Raw genomic sequence first — 18,811 nt, forward strand, 5'->3', positions numbered from 1 at the left:
TGACAGGCTTCAAGATCAAGGATCCTGGCTGTGGCCTAGAGGATGGGGTGACCATCAGGGAGCTGGCTACTGGAGGGTACCCCCTTGTCCACACCCAGGCCTTTTCCTGAGTTGTCTCTTGGTGCTGGGACCTATCAACACCACAGGAGGCCAAGCCTGGCCTCGTGTGCTCTCAAGATGGTATGTCTAAGATGGAAAGAGCACCCCCGGGGCACCCTCCTTAGGTCCAATTAAGGCTCGAGCTTCGAGGGTGCACTAAGGGGCCAGGGATGCTCTTGGGCGAACCCATCAGACTCCCAGCTCAGGCATATCACAGAGCACTTTTTCAGGTGGAGTGGGGAGAAGGGCAGCAGGGGAGGCTCAGAAAGCAGGATGCCCCAAAAACAATCTGCAGAGGACTCAGCAGGTGGGAAGAAGAGGTGTGGCTCCACCCAGCCCGTGGAGGGGCTGTTTTCCAAGCAGGAAGAGATGCCTGAGCCAGCCCCTTCCTTCAGGCAGAAGTGGAGCAGAAAGGATGACGCACACACAGGCCCATAGGGAACTTAGTTTATGTGTCAAGCCAAATGCAATGCGAAGTTTTTTTGTTCTTTTTTTTAACCAAAATAAATAAATCAGAACTGTCCCTGTGATGGGTGAGGGGAGCTGGCCCTCAGCCTCACGCTGCCTGCCCATCCACCCTCCCCTTCTGATTACTTTGGCATGGCAGAGAGAATGCTTCAGTCTCCACTGTGAAGGGACACAAGGCAGGGGCCGGCAAGGCAGCAGGACCCACAGCAGCCAGCGTCCTAAGCGTGAACCCTGTGCTGCCCAGGACCCTCCTCAGGGGTCCATGTGGGCACTGCAGAGTGGACCTGCCCTCTCTGTGCCATGTCAGGCCAAGGGTACCTCCTTCCAGCTGCCCAAGCAGCCCTTCTGTTCACTGTGCAGCCAGGGCCCTGACAGAGCACCAGCCTCCATGCAGCCTGCAGCAGCCATGGCTTCTCTAAGGCCTGGGACTCAGCGGGAAGAGGAAGTTACCCTGGTCCAAGTGCAGGAGTCCCCCTGCTGGGTGACAAGGACTGCTAGTACTTGGGAAGCCATGAGGCTGGCCCTGTGGGGTGAAGCTGGGGGCGGGGCACTGCCAAGATAGTTGCAGGGGCTTCCCACTGTCTCCAGGTAGGCTGCTCAGTTGGACAGAGGTCACAGGGCCTGGGGTGCATCTGGCTTTGGGGGCAGCCTGACTCCTAGGTGAGTGGGGGTGTTCGGTACAGCGGCAGAGGTGGGCACGCTGAGGCTCTATGCTGTAGTTGAGAAGGGACAGGCAGGGATAGAGTGGGGGCAGTGGCCCACAGAGCCTATAAGAACTTCTTGAAGGCATCCAGATCAAATGCTGTGTCCAGTAGGCGCTGCAACTCTGTGAGGTGAGTCTTCTTGTTGCCGGTGGCTGGAGCCGCTGCTGGGTCCCGGCCGGCATACCTGAGGGGGTGACAGGGAGTGGTGATGGCAAAGGCCACGAAGGGCCTGAGCATGGCACCGTCCCCTGCCCCTGCTAGCTGTGCACCTGTGGTGCTTGGCCTTACCACACAGGCTTGGCACGGTTTATGGTGGTCCGCAGCCTGGGCTTCACATAGTCGTAGTAGCCTTGGTTCTTGTGCTCCTCCTGGCACCAGGCCAGCTCGGCGTTGGGGTACTTGTGGACCTCCTGCAGCAGGAGGTCGAATGGGAACGGTGACAGCTGCGGAGAGAGAGGCGCTCCCGTCAGGGGATGCTCGACAGTGGTGGGGCTCAAGGCCTGAGGGGGCAGTGTTCCAGGCTGGCTGCTGGGGAACCCCTAGTAGGTATTTCAGAAGCTCTGAGAAGGCTCCGGGGGGTCCTGATGCCCAAGGAGGGGTGTGGGACTGGCTTCAGTCCCAACTGCCCTCACCTGCTCGATCCTCGTGATGGCCACCTGCTCTGCCACGCCGCGTGCCTTGCGCTCTCTGGTGAGATCATAGTACACCTTGCCGGTGCAGAAGAGAAGTCTCTTGACATTTTCTGGGTACTGTGCTGCAAGGCCATCTTCCGGGATCACCCGCTGGAAGTGTGTTCCTATGACAGAATCCCCAAGTAGGGTTCCTCTCAGGACTTGGCTGAGGATGTCCTTCTGCTGGGGCCTGCGAGGCAGGGCTCCCCAGGCTGACACCATACCTTGTGGTTCAGGGACTGTGCTGCTCCCCAACCTGCTGGCCTCTGAGGCCCTGGGATGTCCAGACCCAGAGAGCTTGGAGAAGCACATTGCCCATAACAGGCACGGTGGGCAAGGCCAGCCCTGGGGGGCAAGTGACACCAGTTCTTTCCTCAAAAAGCCTGTCTCAGACTCGGGGCAACTAAAGTTATCGAAGAACCCCACTGCCATTCTGCTGACTCACTCCTCATGAGCATGTACATACTGACACTTCCTACACGGCTGAAGCAAATATCCAGAAGCTCCTGGGTGGGACTGTGCTTCCAGGAGCAAGGCCAACTTCATGAAGCTGTGTCCAAAGTGAGGGGCTCATTGACAGACATACATGCGGCACCCCAGAACAAGAAGGAAACACCTCCACACGGAACAGGCTAGAGAGGAAGCCTCTGTGAATGCCGCTCACGGGAAGCTGAGGGCCTTTCCTCTGAGATCAGGAGCAAGACCACGATGCCCACCCCACCACATTATTCAACACAACACTGGATTTCTAGCCAGAGCAATTAGGCAAGGAAAGGAAGTAACAGGCACCTAAATTAGAAATGAAGTAAAATGAACTCCTTTTGTGGATAACACAATCTTATACATAGAAAAAAACCCTGGGGACTCCATAGAAAAACCTGTGAGGTTTTAGTTAGTAGTCCTGTTAGGACTAATAAACAAATTAAGCAAAGTTGCAGGAAAGAAAATATCCCTAAGAACTCAGTTGCATTTCTACACACTAACAAAGTAAGAAAACAATCTCATTGAAAACAGCGTCAAATCTTAATAAAAATATAAAATACTTAAGAATAAACTTAACCAAGGAGGTAAAAGACTCGTATACTGAAAATTATAAAACATTACTGAAATAAACTAAAGATACTGATAAATGGAAAGATACTTGTGGTTTAGAGATGGAACTTAATGTCATGAAGTTAATACTACCAAGGCAATCTACAGATTCAGTGCAGTACCTACTATAATCCCAGTGACTTTTTTTTTGCAGAAATAGAAAAAGCCATCCTAAAATTAGAGGTATCTCAAAGGACCCTGAATAGCCAAAACTATCTTGAGAAAGAACAAAGCGGGAAGACTCTCACTTCCTGATTTTGAATCCTGCTACAAAGCTACAGTAATCAAAACTGTGGTCCTGGCACAGAGTACTGACAGCCCAGAAATTAACCCTCACATGGATGATCAAATGATTTTTTATAAGGATGCCAAACCATTCCACAGGTAAAGGACAGTCTTTTTAATGCACGATGCCAGGAAAACCGGATTTCCACAGGCATGACACTGGACCTGTACACCATATGCAAAAATTAACTGAAAATGCATTAAAGACTTAAATGTGAGCTAAAATCATAAAACTCTTAGAGGAAAAAACACAGGGGCATAAGCTTCATAATCCCAGGTTCTGCAGTGATTTCTGGTTGTGACAACCAAAGTCACAGGCCACAGAAGCAGGAGATGAACCCTGGGTCACAGGGACAATTCAAAATTTTGTGCAGCAGAAGACAACACACAGAATGGAAAAAATAGCTATAAGTCACAATCTGAAGAGGGATTAATATTTAGCATAAAGAAAACTCCTAAAATTCAACAACAAAACAACACAATTAAAAAAATGAGCTTGAACACACATTTCTCCAAAGATATGCAAATGGACAATAAGCACATGAAAAGATGCTCAATATCACTAATCATCCAGGAAATGCAAATCAAATCCACAATGAGGTCCCACTTCACGGCCACTAGGATGCCTTTTATTAAAAACAAAAGCACAATACAGAAAACAAGTGCTGGCCAGGATGTGGTGAAATAAGAACCCCTGTGCACTGTGGAGAATGTGAAATGGTGCTGCTGTGTACACAGTATAGCACCCACCCCCAGAATTAAACCTAGAATCACCACGTGACTGAATAACCCCACATCTGGGTGTCTGCCCAGAAATGGACTCAGGGTCTTGAAGAGATACTTGCACACCTGTGTTCACAGCTGCATCACTCACAATGGCTAATCTATCTACAGAAGCACCCCAAGTGTCCACTGATAGATGAATGGATAGACAAAATGTGGTCGATTTACAATGGTACAGTATTCACCCATAAAAAGGAAGGGAATGCCGACACCTGCCATAGCATGGATGACCCTTGAGGACAGTATGCTGAGTGAAGCCAGTCACAAAAAAAGGACCAATACTGCACGACCCCACTTACATGAGGTAACAGTCAAATGAGATGTTGGGAGTCGGGGCTGGGGAGCGGGGGATGGGGAGTTACTGCTTAATTGGGACCGAGTGTCAGTTTGGGAAGATGGAAAGTTCTGGAGATGATGGTTGGGATGCTGCATGACACTGTGAATGTGCTTACTGCCCCTGAGCTACACGCTTACAAATGTTAAGAGTGTAAATTTTGTTATTATATGTTGTTTACTATAACAACAACAAATTGGAAAAACAAATAAGGGGTTCATCCTGACTGAGGAACACAGGAGGCTGGCCATGGCTCAAGGTGGCTCCCCTGCCCAGGGAGCTGGGGATGCTGTCTCCGGGGAACGTCAATGCTGCAGGCTGCACCTTGCACCACTGTGCAGCTGTGGTGCCCGCGGCCCCATCTCTGGGGTCTCTGCTCCGTGCCTCCTGGTGAGCTGCTGTCACCCTCCAGGAGCAGCACCTGGCAGTGGTGAGCACTAAGCTCTGACTCACTCTGCTGCCTCTGAATGAGGCCTGGGGGTGTACCAGGGCAAAGGTGCAGGTGTGGGTGGGACGCAATTGGTAATGGAAGCTCCAACTTCTGGGCTGTTGTGTGGGTGGTCTTCACCCAATGGCCAAAAATGTGGCACAGGGTCATGGGTGTATGCCCAGGCCCCACAGAGCAGCAGGAAGAGTCCTGGACCGCCCACCCCTTGTGCCCACCTGGAAGCATCTCATCGAAGCTAGTCCTGGCCTCGGGATGTCGCAGCAGTGACTTCGGGGTGAAGACGATGAGCTGAAATGCAAAAGCACTGGCTCAGGACCCAAGAGGGGTCAGCACAGCCTGCACAGGCTTCGGCCCCAGGCAGGCCAGGCACTTGCCCAGCTCTGCAGTCAGGACGGGCTGGGGAGAGGCAGGCCCACAGCCTGTCTGAACCTGGGCACGCCCCACCCTGTGTCTGGGAAAGAACTTTGAGCTCCTCCTCAGCATCCCTGACCCTGTCCTATGTCCACCTGGTGCTCACCTTGACCTGTGGCACAGGTGCTGTCCTCCAGACCATCACACACACTGTGACACACCTTCTACTCCTACCCAGGAGCTGTTTCCTGGGCCTCTACTCCCATGACCCTGCCCAGGCTCCCCTCCTCCAATTCAGAGCATCTCCCATCTCCAAGTCCATCCTCCTACTGGGCTGGGGCCCTGCACTCCTTGGTCCAGGCCTGTCTGAACATGGACATCCAACTGACCGGCTTCCGGAAAGGCAGGAGAATCTGGCGGCGCAACACGTGGAAGAAGTTGCCAGGGGTGGAGCAGTTGACTACAATCCAGTTGCAGTCGTACAGCTGGTTAATGTCAAAGTTGGCCTCCTCCAGGTTCTGCAGCGAGGGGTGGCCAGAGGCCGGTGGCACTGAGCACCCGCCTGGGGCTAGGTCTCAGCCTCGGGTGCCACACTGCACTGCAGGCCCAAATAAGGGGACAGGACAAGAGCTACTCCTGCTCGCCTCCTGCTCGGACCCGGATTCTCGGTCTCAACCTCCTGCAGCTCTGAGAGGTACAGCCTGGCCCACAGAGCAGAGGCCTCGGCAGGGAGCTGGCAGGTGGCCCTGCCTCCCCTCCTCCTCACCCAGCCCTGGGGATCCCAGGGGCCAGAGCAGGGGAGCCAGGGGCGGCTGTCCTCACCGGCAGGACATCTGGATCATCGTTGCACATTTGCAGGAACCGCTCTGGCCTGGCAGAGGAGTGCTCTGGGCCCTGGAACCAGACACACTATTACTGTCCGCAGCCTCTTGCATGTGGACATGTGCTACGTCTCTTCCTTAATGATTTGTGCACTTCTGCTCTGGAAATGCCAAATTCTCGGCTTGGCTGGCATGTTAGTCCCCCACTCTGAAGCATGGAGGCGGCATACCTGCCTCAGGAGTAGGCCCGCCCTGCACAGGGCCTGGCTGGCCTGCATCTGCCACCCCCACCCCCTCCCCAGCCTCTCATGGAGGGGAGAGCAGGACCTGCTTTCCTGCCTTCTGGGACGGGCAGCACCCGGGATGCCCGCAGGACCATCTCTGGGTCAGGGTCCTGAACAGCCCCATACCCTAGGCTGCAAGGGGATGGTGGCAGGCTCACCATGCCCTCCATGCCATGGGGCAACAGCAGTACGATGCCATTCTGCCGCACCCACTTGGCTTGTCCTGGGCAGATGAACTGGTCAATGATGCACTGGGCCGTGTTGTGGAAGTCACCAAACTGAGCTTCCCACAAGACCAGGGCATTAGGACTGGCCATGGCGAAGCCCAGCTCAAAGCCTGCAGGGCAGGAGGGAGCAGAGCAGACCTGAGCAGCCAGGGTGGGAGCAGGGGTGGGGGTGGGGTGGGGTGGGGTCTCACGGCCACAGCGCTCACCCAGGACCCCGTACTCAGACAGCGAGCTGTTGCACACAGTGTAGGGGGCCTGGCTGGGCCAGAGGTGGTTCATGGGAATGCAGGTTTTCTTATCCACATTCTGATCGTGTAGCACGTGGTGGCGGTGGCTGGGGCAGAACAGCACAGGTCAGTAGGCAGGGGCCAGGCCTGTGCTCTGCCCATGGTGGCAGCAGACACACAAAGCACAGTTCCTAACAGAAGAACCCAAACCAGAGCAGGGAGGTGCCTCTGGGTCTGAGGCCAGCCAGCTGGTCGCCTGTAGCGACTTGGGCAGAAGAACAGCACAGCCCCCACCTCTTGTGTGTTAAAGGGCCCACAGTAACCCTGAGAGTGGTACCTGAAGGTGCCCCGCTCCACATCCTGGCCACTCAGCCGGATATGGATGCCCTCCTTCAGGAGGGAGCCGAAGGCCATGTACTCCGCCAGGGCCCAGTCCACGGTCCTGCTCTTCACCAGCTCCCCGCGAGTTTTCAAGATCCGGCTCAGCCCTGCGGAGATGGGCGCTCACCGGCTGCTCTGCATGCTCTCCCCCTACCAGGCCAGAGCCTGGCCATGGCTTCTGGAGTCCTAACTTGCCAGGGAGGGACAGGGAGGCATGGAAGGCAGCTGACTGCAGGCTGGGCCACAGAGTGGTGGGGACGCACTCTCCTTTCCTTCACAGTCTGGCTGGCCAGGGACCACCCTAGGGCAGGGGCGACTGGGGCAGGGTCCCTGTCATTCAACCACCCAGCTTTGACCCAGGGAAGTCATCACTGTGCTCAGCCCAATGCTCCCAGAAACCAGCCAGGTGTGGTTACCTCCATGAATGGTGAAGTTCTCCACGGGCACGGAGCTGGCCACATTCCCAATGTGTGTCAGAATGTCCTCTGTCAGGCCAGTGGAGGGGCAGGTCATGCTCCTGGGCTGCCCGTCCAGGGTGAAGAAGCCTAGTAGAAGGGGAGACAAGCTGACTCCCGGCTGTCACCTTCCAGGAGCTGAAATGTGGCCACATAAGATGGTGGGAAAGGCGGCCTAGGCTGTATCCCTGACGGGTTGGCAGTTGGGGATCTGAATCAGGGGCCTACAGGGGTGCTCTGGAGGTGAGGGAAGGATTCACTGTGATACCCCTCACTCACCAGGCCAGGGGGAGTCCAACCAGTGCTTGATGTGCAAGATCTTCTCATCCTTGGACCTGGCAAAGGCCTCCTCACAGATCTTGTCATACTTGGAGATCTCCTCCTGGCAGGTGGCATGCACGGCTGTTGGGTGCTCTGCACAGGCCCACCTGCCACACTGCAGACCGCAGGACCCTGACCCCACTGCCTTCCAGGGGCCTGTGAGAACCTGCCCCATTCTACTGTTTCCATTCCTGCATGCCAGCTGTAAGCCTGATCTAAGGTTGAGCCCCCACCCCAACTCCTCCTGCACAGCCTGAGGTGGGTGGGGGTGAACCCCACACCTGCCCTAGTCTCAGTGCCGCTCCCACGGCTGCCTGGCGGTGATTCAGCCTGCCTGTTGCTTACTGTTCCCACACAAACCCACCAAGCTGGCCAGATCACACCAGGCACTTAGGGTGGATCCTTCACCTGCCTCTTGCCTGCACGGGGCTGGCAGCTGGGAGGGCCCACGGGCACCTCTCCTGGGTACTGTGCCCCCCAGTCCTGCCAACTCCATGGAGCCCTCAGGACATTTTGCATTGAGATGCTGTGGCTGTGCACACATCCTCCCTGGGATCCTAGAATGCACAAAAGCAGCAGTGGGCAGCGGCCCGAGACGCACCTCGTACTCGGGCTGGTTGACCACACCTTGGGATACCAGCAGCTCTGCATACTTCTGCAGCACTGGCTTCTGTTTCCGGATCTGCTTGTACATGAGTGGCTGTGTGAACATGGGCTCGTCCATCTCGTTGTGGCCATTTCGCCGGTAGCATACCTGGGTACAGCCAAGATGCTGGCATCAGGGGCTGCTGGCTGGACTGGGGACTCATGAGGACCCTCACTCCAGCATGCCGCCTTGGGCCACCTCCTCCGGAGTCAAGGTCCTGCCCATTCTCCCTCACATGTAAGATGAAATAGGAGTGACCTGGGAATGTCCTGGGAGAGGACCCCACCACCTTCTCCCCTAGTGTGGCTCACCTAGGCCGACCTAGGAGTCCTCAGGAGGGGCAGCGAGGTTAGTCTCAGCGCTCTCCAGGACACAGCATGGTCACTCACCAGGTCTACCACCACGTCCTTGTGGAAGGTGCTCCTCCACTCGGCTGCCACCTTGCACACATACATGACAGCCTCCGGGTCATCCGAGTTCACGTGGAAAATGGGGGCATTCACGACACGGGCCACGTCGGTGGGGTAGGGTGAAGAGCGGGCCATGCGTGGGTCGGTGGTGAAGCCTATCTGCAAGGGACAAGGGACAGGCTGTGGGCAGTGCTAAGAGCAGGCAGGCCAGAGCGAGGGTCACTTGCTGGCAGTCGCTTGGACTAGTCTGTGTAAGTTCCTAAATGGCCAGTGAGTTTTTTTCTCTTCCCATTCTGATAACAAAATTCATGCATGTTCGTAGAGTTTGGAAGACTGACAGTATACAAAAATTCAAGTTAACTTGAAGTTCCCTGTATTTCCACCAGATACAGTGTAAATATTTTGATGTTTTCCTTTCCAGACTATTTTCTTTGCATGCATATACATATAATATACACCTAAAATTCTTATTTTTCACTTTGTTCAATTTATGAGCACCGTTTCTTTGAAAAGAAAATGTAAAGGTTTCATAACACCACTAAGATGAACTAAAATCCAATTAGTTGTATATACATAACTCATACCTGCATTTGAAATGTATTTTTATGAAATGTTTCAAACACATGGAGAGTGTAACAATACTGTAAAGATCACCAGCAAGCTCATAACCCTGTGTGAGCAAACCGTAGCAGTCCAGGGCCTTTCATGGCCATCAGGGTAACATTCCTCCTCCCCGGCCCTCCGGGGGAGCATGGCCCCAAGAGTGGAGGGCACTACTCCTGCATGTTGCCTCATGGATGTCCTGTGTCTGTAAACAGTACAATCTTTTAGGCTTGTTGGTAACTTCATAATCTTGATATAACTTCAGATTGGGAAAAGTTGAGAGAATACAAAGGGCGCTCTCCACCTCTCTTCAGGCCCACCACTCTGCCCCTTTGTTACTTATTCTCCTTGCATTACCTGTGCACACACACACCGTTTCTCTTGGGCCACTGAGGGTAAGCTGTAGACTATCCATTTCCTAAAGCGACATCAGGGCCGGTTCTCAGCCTGCCTGATCACAGTCTCTGCACGGTCCATCAGCTGTGCTACCGCTTCAAGACCCAGTCCCCAGATCACACAGCAGATGTCACCTCTCTGTATTCTCCCTGAATCTGGGAGGCTCCCAATTTCCTTGGTTTCTCATAGCTCTGATATTCTGAAGTGTATTTCCATTTGTTTTCAACCAGAGATAAACACTCCATGCCCCTTATATACATTGTCGCCCTCTGTGTGGTGCAAATTCTTTGTGACTTGCTTTCTGCTCCACGTCTTCATGGCTCCTGCACACACCTCTGCCTCCTGCAGCAGAGCCTGGTGGTGAATGCTAAAGGCCAGACACATGTCCTGTGTACACCACAGTACATTCCTCCACGCTCCTACTGGTGGGCATGTGGTGGCTTCCAACTATCACTGCACATTCTGTCACATGGCTCCTCGCCAGTGACACTTGAGTTTACCTGCAGTGGGTGCCTAGGAGGGGAGCCAAGGTCTGCAAGGGCACCAGGCTGTCCTCAACGCCATCAGCCTGCTCTCGCAGCTGGTGGTGCTCTGTGCCTCCGCTCACCATCTTGTATCCAGAACAGCAGGCCTCTTAGTGATTGCACAACACTACTTCGTAGGCTGCACCAAATCTATGCAAAGACTCTTCTACTGCTAGACATACATCTTATGTCCTCATGTTGCAGCAGTGCACATATCGTTTTAACATTCTTATACACAGATGTTTAGCATGTGATGACTTCCTTAGGAAAGAATTTTAGAGGTGAGACCCTAGGTATGTTTGTAGAGAAACAAGGTCCTCAGCAGAGCAGCCACTTCCTCTCCTGCTACAGACCTTACTGACCCCACACCATGTCATGATGTGTCAAAAGCAGTAAAAAGATTAAAGAAAACAGCAAAACTGCAGTTCTTAGAGAAGTCTGAGAATTATTTATGATGATAAATTACTTTGACACAATCTCCTACATCGCCATGACTAAGGAAAAGATTGGAAACATCCAGAAACCAATGAGAACATTAAAAAATGATGTACCAAGGAGAATTGTGATGGACACTTAGAGATCTTGAATCACTACCCATTTGGGTCATCCATTTAGAGGGATGAGGTGGGGAACAGTGGGCGATCTAACATGCATGCTCTATCCAGAACCTCACAGAAGTCACCTGAGGCCTCAGGAGTCTAGCCGCCCTCCCCAGTACTACTGTCACAGCTTCTGTCTTCACACACCTGTGGAGACAGGCGTGCTCCACATATTGCTCTGTTCCCTGCTCCCGCTGTACAGTGTGTGGACCATTCTGACAGTGCACGTGGGTCCAAGGCTTTTACATGGCTCACTGCATCACACTCATGCCCGCAGCTGACTCACACGATGCTGAATCATGGGCCAGTACTATTCTGTTAATTTATGTATATTAACTTACATGTATTAATTTGTTTAAGCCTTGTAACGTGTATGGATGTATCTTAAGCTATTGGCCAGCTCCCTACTGATCCAGTGATGGGAATTTGTATTTCTGATCTTGCTGCTGCAGGCATTTTTTAGAAACGCCTCTCTCCGGACATTCGGGAGCGTACTAGTAGGAGGAACTGCTGGTTTGAGAGCCAGAAAGACCTGAAGGGCTTATCTGTTCATCCTAGTGCAGCCATGTCCACTCCAGCCCATCAGCTGGTCCTCAGTTTCAACGGGTCTGATTGTGGGAAGCACTTCCTTTCATTCAGTGAAATCTTCCTGTTAATTGCTACCCATTCGTGCTAATTCCCCATCATATACTTTGCTGCCTAACTCATTCATCCATTTGAAAACAGCTCTCCTGCCCCCAGGCATCTCCTCTCCCCTGGGCTGCTGGGCACAGCTTATTGGCTTCTTTCTTGTAGGGTGGGTTTCAGACATTCTGCCATCCTAAGTCCCCTCTGGACACAGTCTCACATTAAACCAAAATGCTTGCCTTTCTGTCATGAGAACATTAAGCCCATGGCTTATCTGTGTTACTTGTGTAATATGATTCTGGAAGTGTTATTAAATGTTTATATTGCAAAGAAAGAATGTTTCAAATTAATGATCTAAAAGCAGAAGGAGACTAAATTAAACCCAAAGGGAGTAGAAGGAAAGGAGTAACAAGGAGCTGGTATCAATGAAATATAAGACAGAAAAAGTGAGAAAATGCAGTGAAACCAGATCTGTTCCTTGAAAACAACAGATCTATAGCCAGACCACCAAGGCAAAACGAGACAAGACACAAACGACCAGAACAGGAAATGGAAGAAGGGGCACCACCGCAGGTCCTACTAAGAGAACGTGACTATTAACTTCATGCCCACCCACTGTGCCGCTTCAGTGTACAGATTCCACCAGACAGAAGTTACCAGTACTCAAGCAATCAGGAGCAGCCTGAACAGCTCTGCATCTCACAGGACCCTCACTTCTGGAGGATGGACAAGATGCACTTTCCCTACCCCTCCTCTCGGTACAGCAAAAATCCCAGGATTCTGCACAGAACAGATGTAACTCTGAAGGTTGACAGGAGACAGGCCAGCTGGGGCCCCGGTCCCCACGTGCAGCTCAGTGACAGTCCCCAGGGCTCTCTTTCCGCCTCTTACCTCCCACGCTGGGAGCCAGAGAAGCAGGCTGCTCAAAAGGCCAGCAGCCAGACAAAAGGCAGTTCAGAGGAAAGCCAGAGTGAGACAGGGACCATGGATGTAGTCAGAGTAGAGTGAAGGCCTCCGGAGGGGGCAGGGCAGGATATGTGCAGTCAGAGCAATGTAACTACATGCAAGGAAACCCCCTACTAAAACTCTATGTTAAACATTAAGCTGTAGAATCATTCTTCAGTGAGATCGGTTAATGTTCCCCAGATAAAGAAGAGTAGCACATGTTTCATTATGTTAATCATTTGTAACCATGTGTAAGATTCACTTTAGCATGCTAAAAGGCCCAGGTCTATGTGCTGTCTTTCCTCCTTCAGATCTGACAAGGTGATTTTGCAAACTGACCAACTAACTTAGAATGCAGACCCAGCTGTAGACGGCATGGTAAAAGGCAGGAAGAATTCCATCTTAAAGATAAGATTGCTTTTTAACACCCAAGAAGTTCAAGAGGCAGGATTCTTTAGCAAATACACAATACCTCAGCCCACCTTGGGGGCTGGGCAGGCAGCCTTTTGATATCCTCCCAGACCAAGGCGCTGGTGTCCCAGAGAGAAATCAAGGCAGGAAATTCCTTACGTTAAGTTAACTTTTAATATTCAGGGACCACTTAACAAGTCCACACCCCTAAGTTTTTTTCATGTTCTCGAAAAATCCTCAGCTGCCTATAAAATCCCCTAGACAATGCACCACTACAGGCTCTCTTGTCCCCTCCTGGCGTGAGCCGGGAGCTCTAGTCTCTCACTTTATTTCTAAATAAAAGCCTCTCCTACCTTGAGTGTTTGTGGAGCTCATCTTCGGCTTCGTGAACAAGAACCCCGGCATCAAGAGGACCAGGACCAGGCTGCCTCGACAGACATGACACTCTCTGTGGGTAACCGCCCTGCTGCAAGCCAACCACACAGAAAACCCTGTGGCCTGCCATACCTGCCCCGGTGGGCGCCCAGACTGTGGTGTCAGCGGGCCCAGGGGAGACAGCAACAAAGCCCGCTGGCCCACCGCACCTGCTCTCCCCTCCCTGGGGTACTGACAGACATGGTGGGGAAGCTGGGCTCCACCTCCCACAGGTAGGAACAAGTGCTTCCCATCCAGGTGAAAAGTCCAGAGCAGGCCTGCAGTGTAACAGGCTCCTGTTAAAATGTCCACTCTACCCAACTCAATCTACAGAGTCAATCCCATCCCTAATCAACATACCAAGGGCATTTTCCACAGAAATGGGACAGTCTTAAGATTCATGTGGAACCACCAAAGACCACAAAGAGCCAAAGCAATCTTGAGAAAGAAGAATGAAGCTGGAGGCACCACACTTTCTGATTTCAAACTCTATCACAAAGTCATGGTAACCCAAACAGGGCAGCACTGGTACAGGAGTAGACCCACAGGCCACCGGAGCAGGAACTCAGAAATCCACCCATGCCTGGCCAATTAATCTACCATAAAGGCGCCAGGGATACACAGTGGGGAAAAGAGAGTGTCTTCAGTGATGGGTGGTGAGAAAACTGGACAGCCACATGCAGAGGAGTGAGCCTGGACACTGTCTTACATCACACACAAGTCAACCAGGTGAGTGTCAACAAAAAGTTCCAGAAGAATCCTCAAAAAACTACTGAAAAGTGAGTTTGTAAAGAATGCAAAACAAAGAATGCAAAACAAAATTATATTTCTATACTCTGGTAATAGTTCAAAATTTTAAATTTGAAAAATTACCACGTACAATAGCTTCAAAATAATGAAATAGTTAAGGCATGAACCTAATACAACATGTAAGAATCTGTATGCTGAAAACTACAAAACACCTATGAGAGAAATGAAGTAAGACCCCAACAAAGGAGAGATGTACTGTGTTCTCAGGTCAAAGGGCTCGACATCATCTACTTATTACTAACTTGGTGCCCAGTCAAACTGCCATCATAGCTTTTTCTGGAAATTGACAAGCTGATTCCAAAATTTTTAAGAAAAAACAAAGGACCTAGAACAGCCAAAACAATTTTGAAAATAACCAAGTGGAGGACTCATACAACCTGATTTTAAGACTGAAATAAAGAGAATGAGGTACTGGCAAAAGGCCAGACAGATCAGTGGACAGCACAGAGAACCAGCACAGACCACACACCGTAGTCAACTCATTTCAACAAAGGATAATCCTGTCAACAAACCACTGCAACAACGGGGTATCTACAGGCAAGAAAAAGAACTCTGAACTCCAACAGCATAGACTTCAATATAAAGTCAAAACTATAAAAATACTAGAAGATGGGGGAAATCTTTAGTAAAGCAAAGTTTTCCTAGATCTGACAACAAACACATAATCCATAAAAGAAAAAATGCATGAACTGGACTTCATCAAAATGAAAAACTTTTGCTATGTGAAAGATCTGGTAGAATGAAGATAAGCCACATAGGTGAAGAAAAATCTTCGCAAAACATCTCTGATAAGGGACTTGTATCCAGAATCTGTAAAGGACTCTCAAATTTTAATTAAACAAACAACCCTCCTAATCCCCCAAACAGGCAAAACGGCACAAATGCTCAGCAGAGATGGTTCACACAGGGAAAGCTGCTTGCCACCGCCAGCCTCTGGGGTCCGAGCAGGAGGCAAGAACTTCAGCTCATTAGAATAGCTGATGAATGAAGTGTGAACACCGTGAGCTAGCAAGGACGGGGGCAACAGAAACTCACTCACCATAACACAGTACAGATGTTTCGGAAAGCAGCTTGGCAGGCTCTTATGAAGTGTAACATATACATGACACATAATTCCACTTCCAGGTATTTACAGAGTAAGGAGAACTGAGGCTCACCACAGTCTGCATGTGAGTGTTCATTTCATAGTGACTTCCATCATCAAAGTTCAAAGCTGGGAACAATTCCACCCCTCCCACAGTGAACAGATAAGCAAACTGTGGCACAGGACATGAGGGCTGTGCTGGCCGGGGCAGCCTTCAGGGGCCAAGACTGCAGGGCTCTGTTTGTCAGACTTCTGAAAAATGCAAAATCCCAGTGTCTTCGGGGTGGGGGTGGGGGCGCTGGGAAAGGAATGATAGAACTCTTCTGTCTTGAGAGGTACATGATTATACACATCTGTCAAAACTTGGAGAACTACATACCACCACGGGTGACTTCTACCGAGTGCAAACTACAACAATAAACAAACTAATAAAAACAATGCATGTTTAATCCTTGTCTCCAGACTTAACCCTGTCACTTGTGCCTCAACACCTGAACTTGAATGCTGCAACCTGATTCTGCTGGACAAGTTCTTCTCCTGAACTCTGGGCCAGCTACATGTGCCACCTTCTCTGCTCCCGCCTGTTACTGGTAAGTGTGCTGACCATGGCGGGGCCGTGTGGAGCCCTGCGTGACACACAGCCTGCTGAGTGCCCGTTTTCCTGACTGTGGGCAGGACTGAAGGCCATGACCAAGGGCCTGGGTGGCCCTTCATGACAGTGACACATCACTCATCTAGGTGGAGATTCTACGCATATCTTTTTTCAGAGACTAGAACCTATCCTTTTTATTCCTTACAATGAAATTTTAAAAGGCTTTGGCACCTCTCCTTTTTCTGGGATTCATAAGAAATTGTGAAGTGGGTTCTGCCATCAGAGCAAGTAATCTTTTTAAATCTGGGATGGAATTCATCTGACTCTGAATACTCATGGATAACTGTGCTTTTTTTAAAGAAACTACACCTGTGTCTTGGCTCCCAGCCCTCTGAGCAGCCTTCCTCTGGCAGCACCTGGCCAACCCACATGCGAGGAGCCCGCCCTGCCCTTGGTCATGTGCACAGAGCACAGTGCAGGGAGGGGGTGTGCTTGTTTTTAGGCCTCTCCTTTCCCTTGCATGTTTCCAACACTCCTCCCTATGCCATCCTTTGACAGAACACAGGTCACATACTGATACTGCAGCAAGCTCCCTTGCCTGAGTCAATGTTCTCTCCTGTGAAATGGGGACAGAATCCCTTGTGGCCATACAGCATAGGCTCAGTTAATGTCTGGGAAGCACCTGCTCAGTGGGCACTTACAAGTGACTGTGGTCATCATATTGTTTGGGGTACTCACACTGGGTGGATTTCTCGCCTGCTTCTGTGCCTGACCTTCTGGGCTCTGGCATGGATAACCTCCCCATTTAGTCCATGTTTAAATCCCCCTCCTTCCTCTCTACTCCTGCTGGGACAGCTGCAGCTGTTTCTCGGTCCCTCTGACCTGTCTGCATGGAGCAACATTCATCCTTACCAGTCACACAGCATCCACACGCAATGAGAGCTCCACAGTGGTCCCTAGCACAGGGCTGTCCTTAAAGGCCAGTATTTTGTTAAACAAACATGCACATGTGTTGGTGAGATGGCTGCTGGAGGAAATCACATACAACAGTGATACATATTAGAGTTGGGCAGAAATATTTACTTACAAGAATGTTTATCACATCATTATTTAAAACAGTGAAAAATGAGAATCCTAAAAGTCTAAGATAACCACATGGCAATGTATATTTTGTGAAACAACCTATAATGGTTATTTCCATTAAAATTAGTATTTTAAGAGTATATAATGTCATGAGTAAACAATGTGGTAACTGTGTATACAGAACTCCAGTTTCTGAAGAGCCATCTATATGCTTGTGTGTCTAAGGAAAATACTGTACAATAACATCACTATTTTTAAAATAGTGTAATTAACATCTCTCCATTTAATAAAAGACAGTCTTTCATGTTGTCCAAATTTTTTGTAATTGATGTATCTTAATCAGAAAACAATGAATGTTCTACAAAATTAAGGGATGTCATTATAAGTAAGACTGCCATGAGCATGGGACCCTCAGGAGACAATCTGGTCAGAAACCTGATGACACTGCCTCGGCGGCCTTCTCTGGTATGAAGACCTCCTGGAGCAGGTTACCTGGTTGTTGACGACCACATGGACAGTGCCATGAGTCGTGTAGGATGGCAGGTCGCTCAGGTGGAATGTCTCATACACAATGCCCTGGCCGGCGAATGCAGCATCCCCATGCAGGAGGATGGACATGACCTGCAGACATGCAAAGGAGACCCCAAATGCAACACATATTCACCAGGCACCCTGGATAGTAAGTCATGACCTGCTTTCCAAAAAATAATGTGTTTTGAGATAATATCAAACTCAGGAAGTGCCAAGAGAACATTGAGATCCCTAGCACCTCCCAACTTGCAGGCAGTCCGGCAGCCCACTACACATCTGCACACCGGCCACCCTGCTGCCTACCCTGGACACAGGACAGCAGTGCAGGCCCACCCCATCCAGGGCTGCTACTGCTCCAATGTGCCCAGGCCCACATGGGCTGTGCTGCATGACACTCTCCCACCAGGAGCTGCTTCTCATCCCCTCATTCAGGTGTGTGTCCTTGGCTTCAGATGCTCTGCCTGACCAGACTCAGGAATGGTGCATGCCCCACGGAGATACCCGAGCTGCTGGCCTCAAGCCTGGGCGGTAGGCTGTGATCTTCCTCTACACTCACCATGTCTTCTTGGCAATGAGCACAGTGATAGCATTTGTGCAAGCTATTTCTCTGTCCCATCCATGTCCCCTCCATGGTCCTCAGCACCAGGAAGGGAAGGTCCACAATGGACTTCCAGGAACAAATTCTGGATTTTTAAAACCAAGCCCCATGCCCTGTCTTCAGTGCCAGTTTGAGAAGGCCTTGTCAGGAGTGGGACCGCCGGGTCCCAGATGGGCATGTCACTTCTCCCTGCAGGGTCTCCTGTGACATCTCGGGTGCTGTGCCAGCATCTCAGGGCTGGTCTCCCTTCTGGTAGTACCCAGAGCCCATCCCAGGCCTTGTGGCTGTCCCTGCCCACTATGTCTGACGGTGCCCCAGCGGTTGCCCTGACCCTGGTAGAAGCAGGGCTCTGCGTGGGCCTCCTACTGCAGGGGAGGGTGGGGGTGGACAGCTGCTTTCCCACGCAGATACCCCTAGGGCTGCACCAAGTCAGCCCTGGGCCCAGCCAGGTTGAGCTCAGTGTTGCACCACATTACAGAACCAGCTCATTGCATTTACAAAAAATCATGAAGTTTTTCTTAAATGCTGAAGGTCATGTAACACTCCAGCTCCCTGAATTGTGAATTTCCCAGGAACCAGGTGATGGC

At 51.0% G+C, this 18,811-nt stretch overlaps 1 protein-coding gene across 8 annotated transcripts in view; it reads right to left on the reverse strand.

Moving 5' to 3' along the window:
* Positions 1-532: 532 nt before the first annotated feature.
* Positions 533-18,811, reverse strand: part of OGDH (oxoglutarate dehydrogenase) — an 83,179-nt gene continuing 64,900 nt past the window's right edge. For 4 of the 8 annotated variants that reach the window (XM_073239198.1, XM_073239196.1, XM_073239201.1 and 1 more), the window contains 14 exons: positions 17,588-17,716; positions 8,987-9,166; positions 8,553-8,705; positions 7,910-8,066; positions 7,592-7,720; positions 7,132-7,282; positions 6,774-6,901; positions 6,499-6,677; positions 6,058-6,129; positions 5,625-5,753; positions 5,100-5,172; positions 1,904-2,067; positions 1,560-1,714; positions 533-1,455 (listed from right to left, as the gene is read on the reverse strand). In XM_073239198.1, coding sequence (XP_073095299.1) covers positions 1,335-1,455; positions 1,560-1,714; positions 1,904-2,067; positions 5,100-5,172; positions 5,625-5,753; positions 6,058-6,129; positions 6,499-6,677; positions 6,774-6,901; positions 7,132-7,282; positions 7,592-7,720; positions 7,910-8,066; positions 8,553-8,705; positions 8,987-9,166; positions 17,588-17,716 — 1,920 coding nt within the window. In that variant the 3' untranslated portion in view covers positions 533-1,334. The remainder of the gene's footprint in view (positions 1,456-1,559; positions 1,715-1,903; positions 2,068-5,099; positions 5,173-5,624; positions 5,754-6,057; positions 6,130-6,498; positions 6,678-6,773; positions 6,902-7,131; positions 7,283-7,591; positions 7,721-7,909; positions 8,067-8,552; positions 8,706-8,986; positions 9,167-17,587; positions 17,717-18,811) is intronic. The other 4 variants (XM_073239203.1, XM_073239200.1, XM_073239204.1 and 1 more) reach the window with 1 other exon arrangement.

Source organism: Manis javanica, chromosome 6 (assembly GCF_040802235.1).
Source record: "Manis javanica isolate MJ-LG chromosome 6, MJ_LKY, whole genome shotgun sequence".
Taxonomy (NCBI): Eukaryota; Metazoa; Chordata; class Mammalia; order Pholidota; family Manidae; genus Manis; species Manis javanica.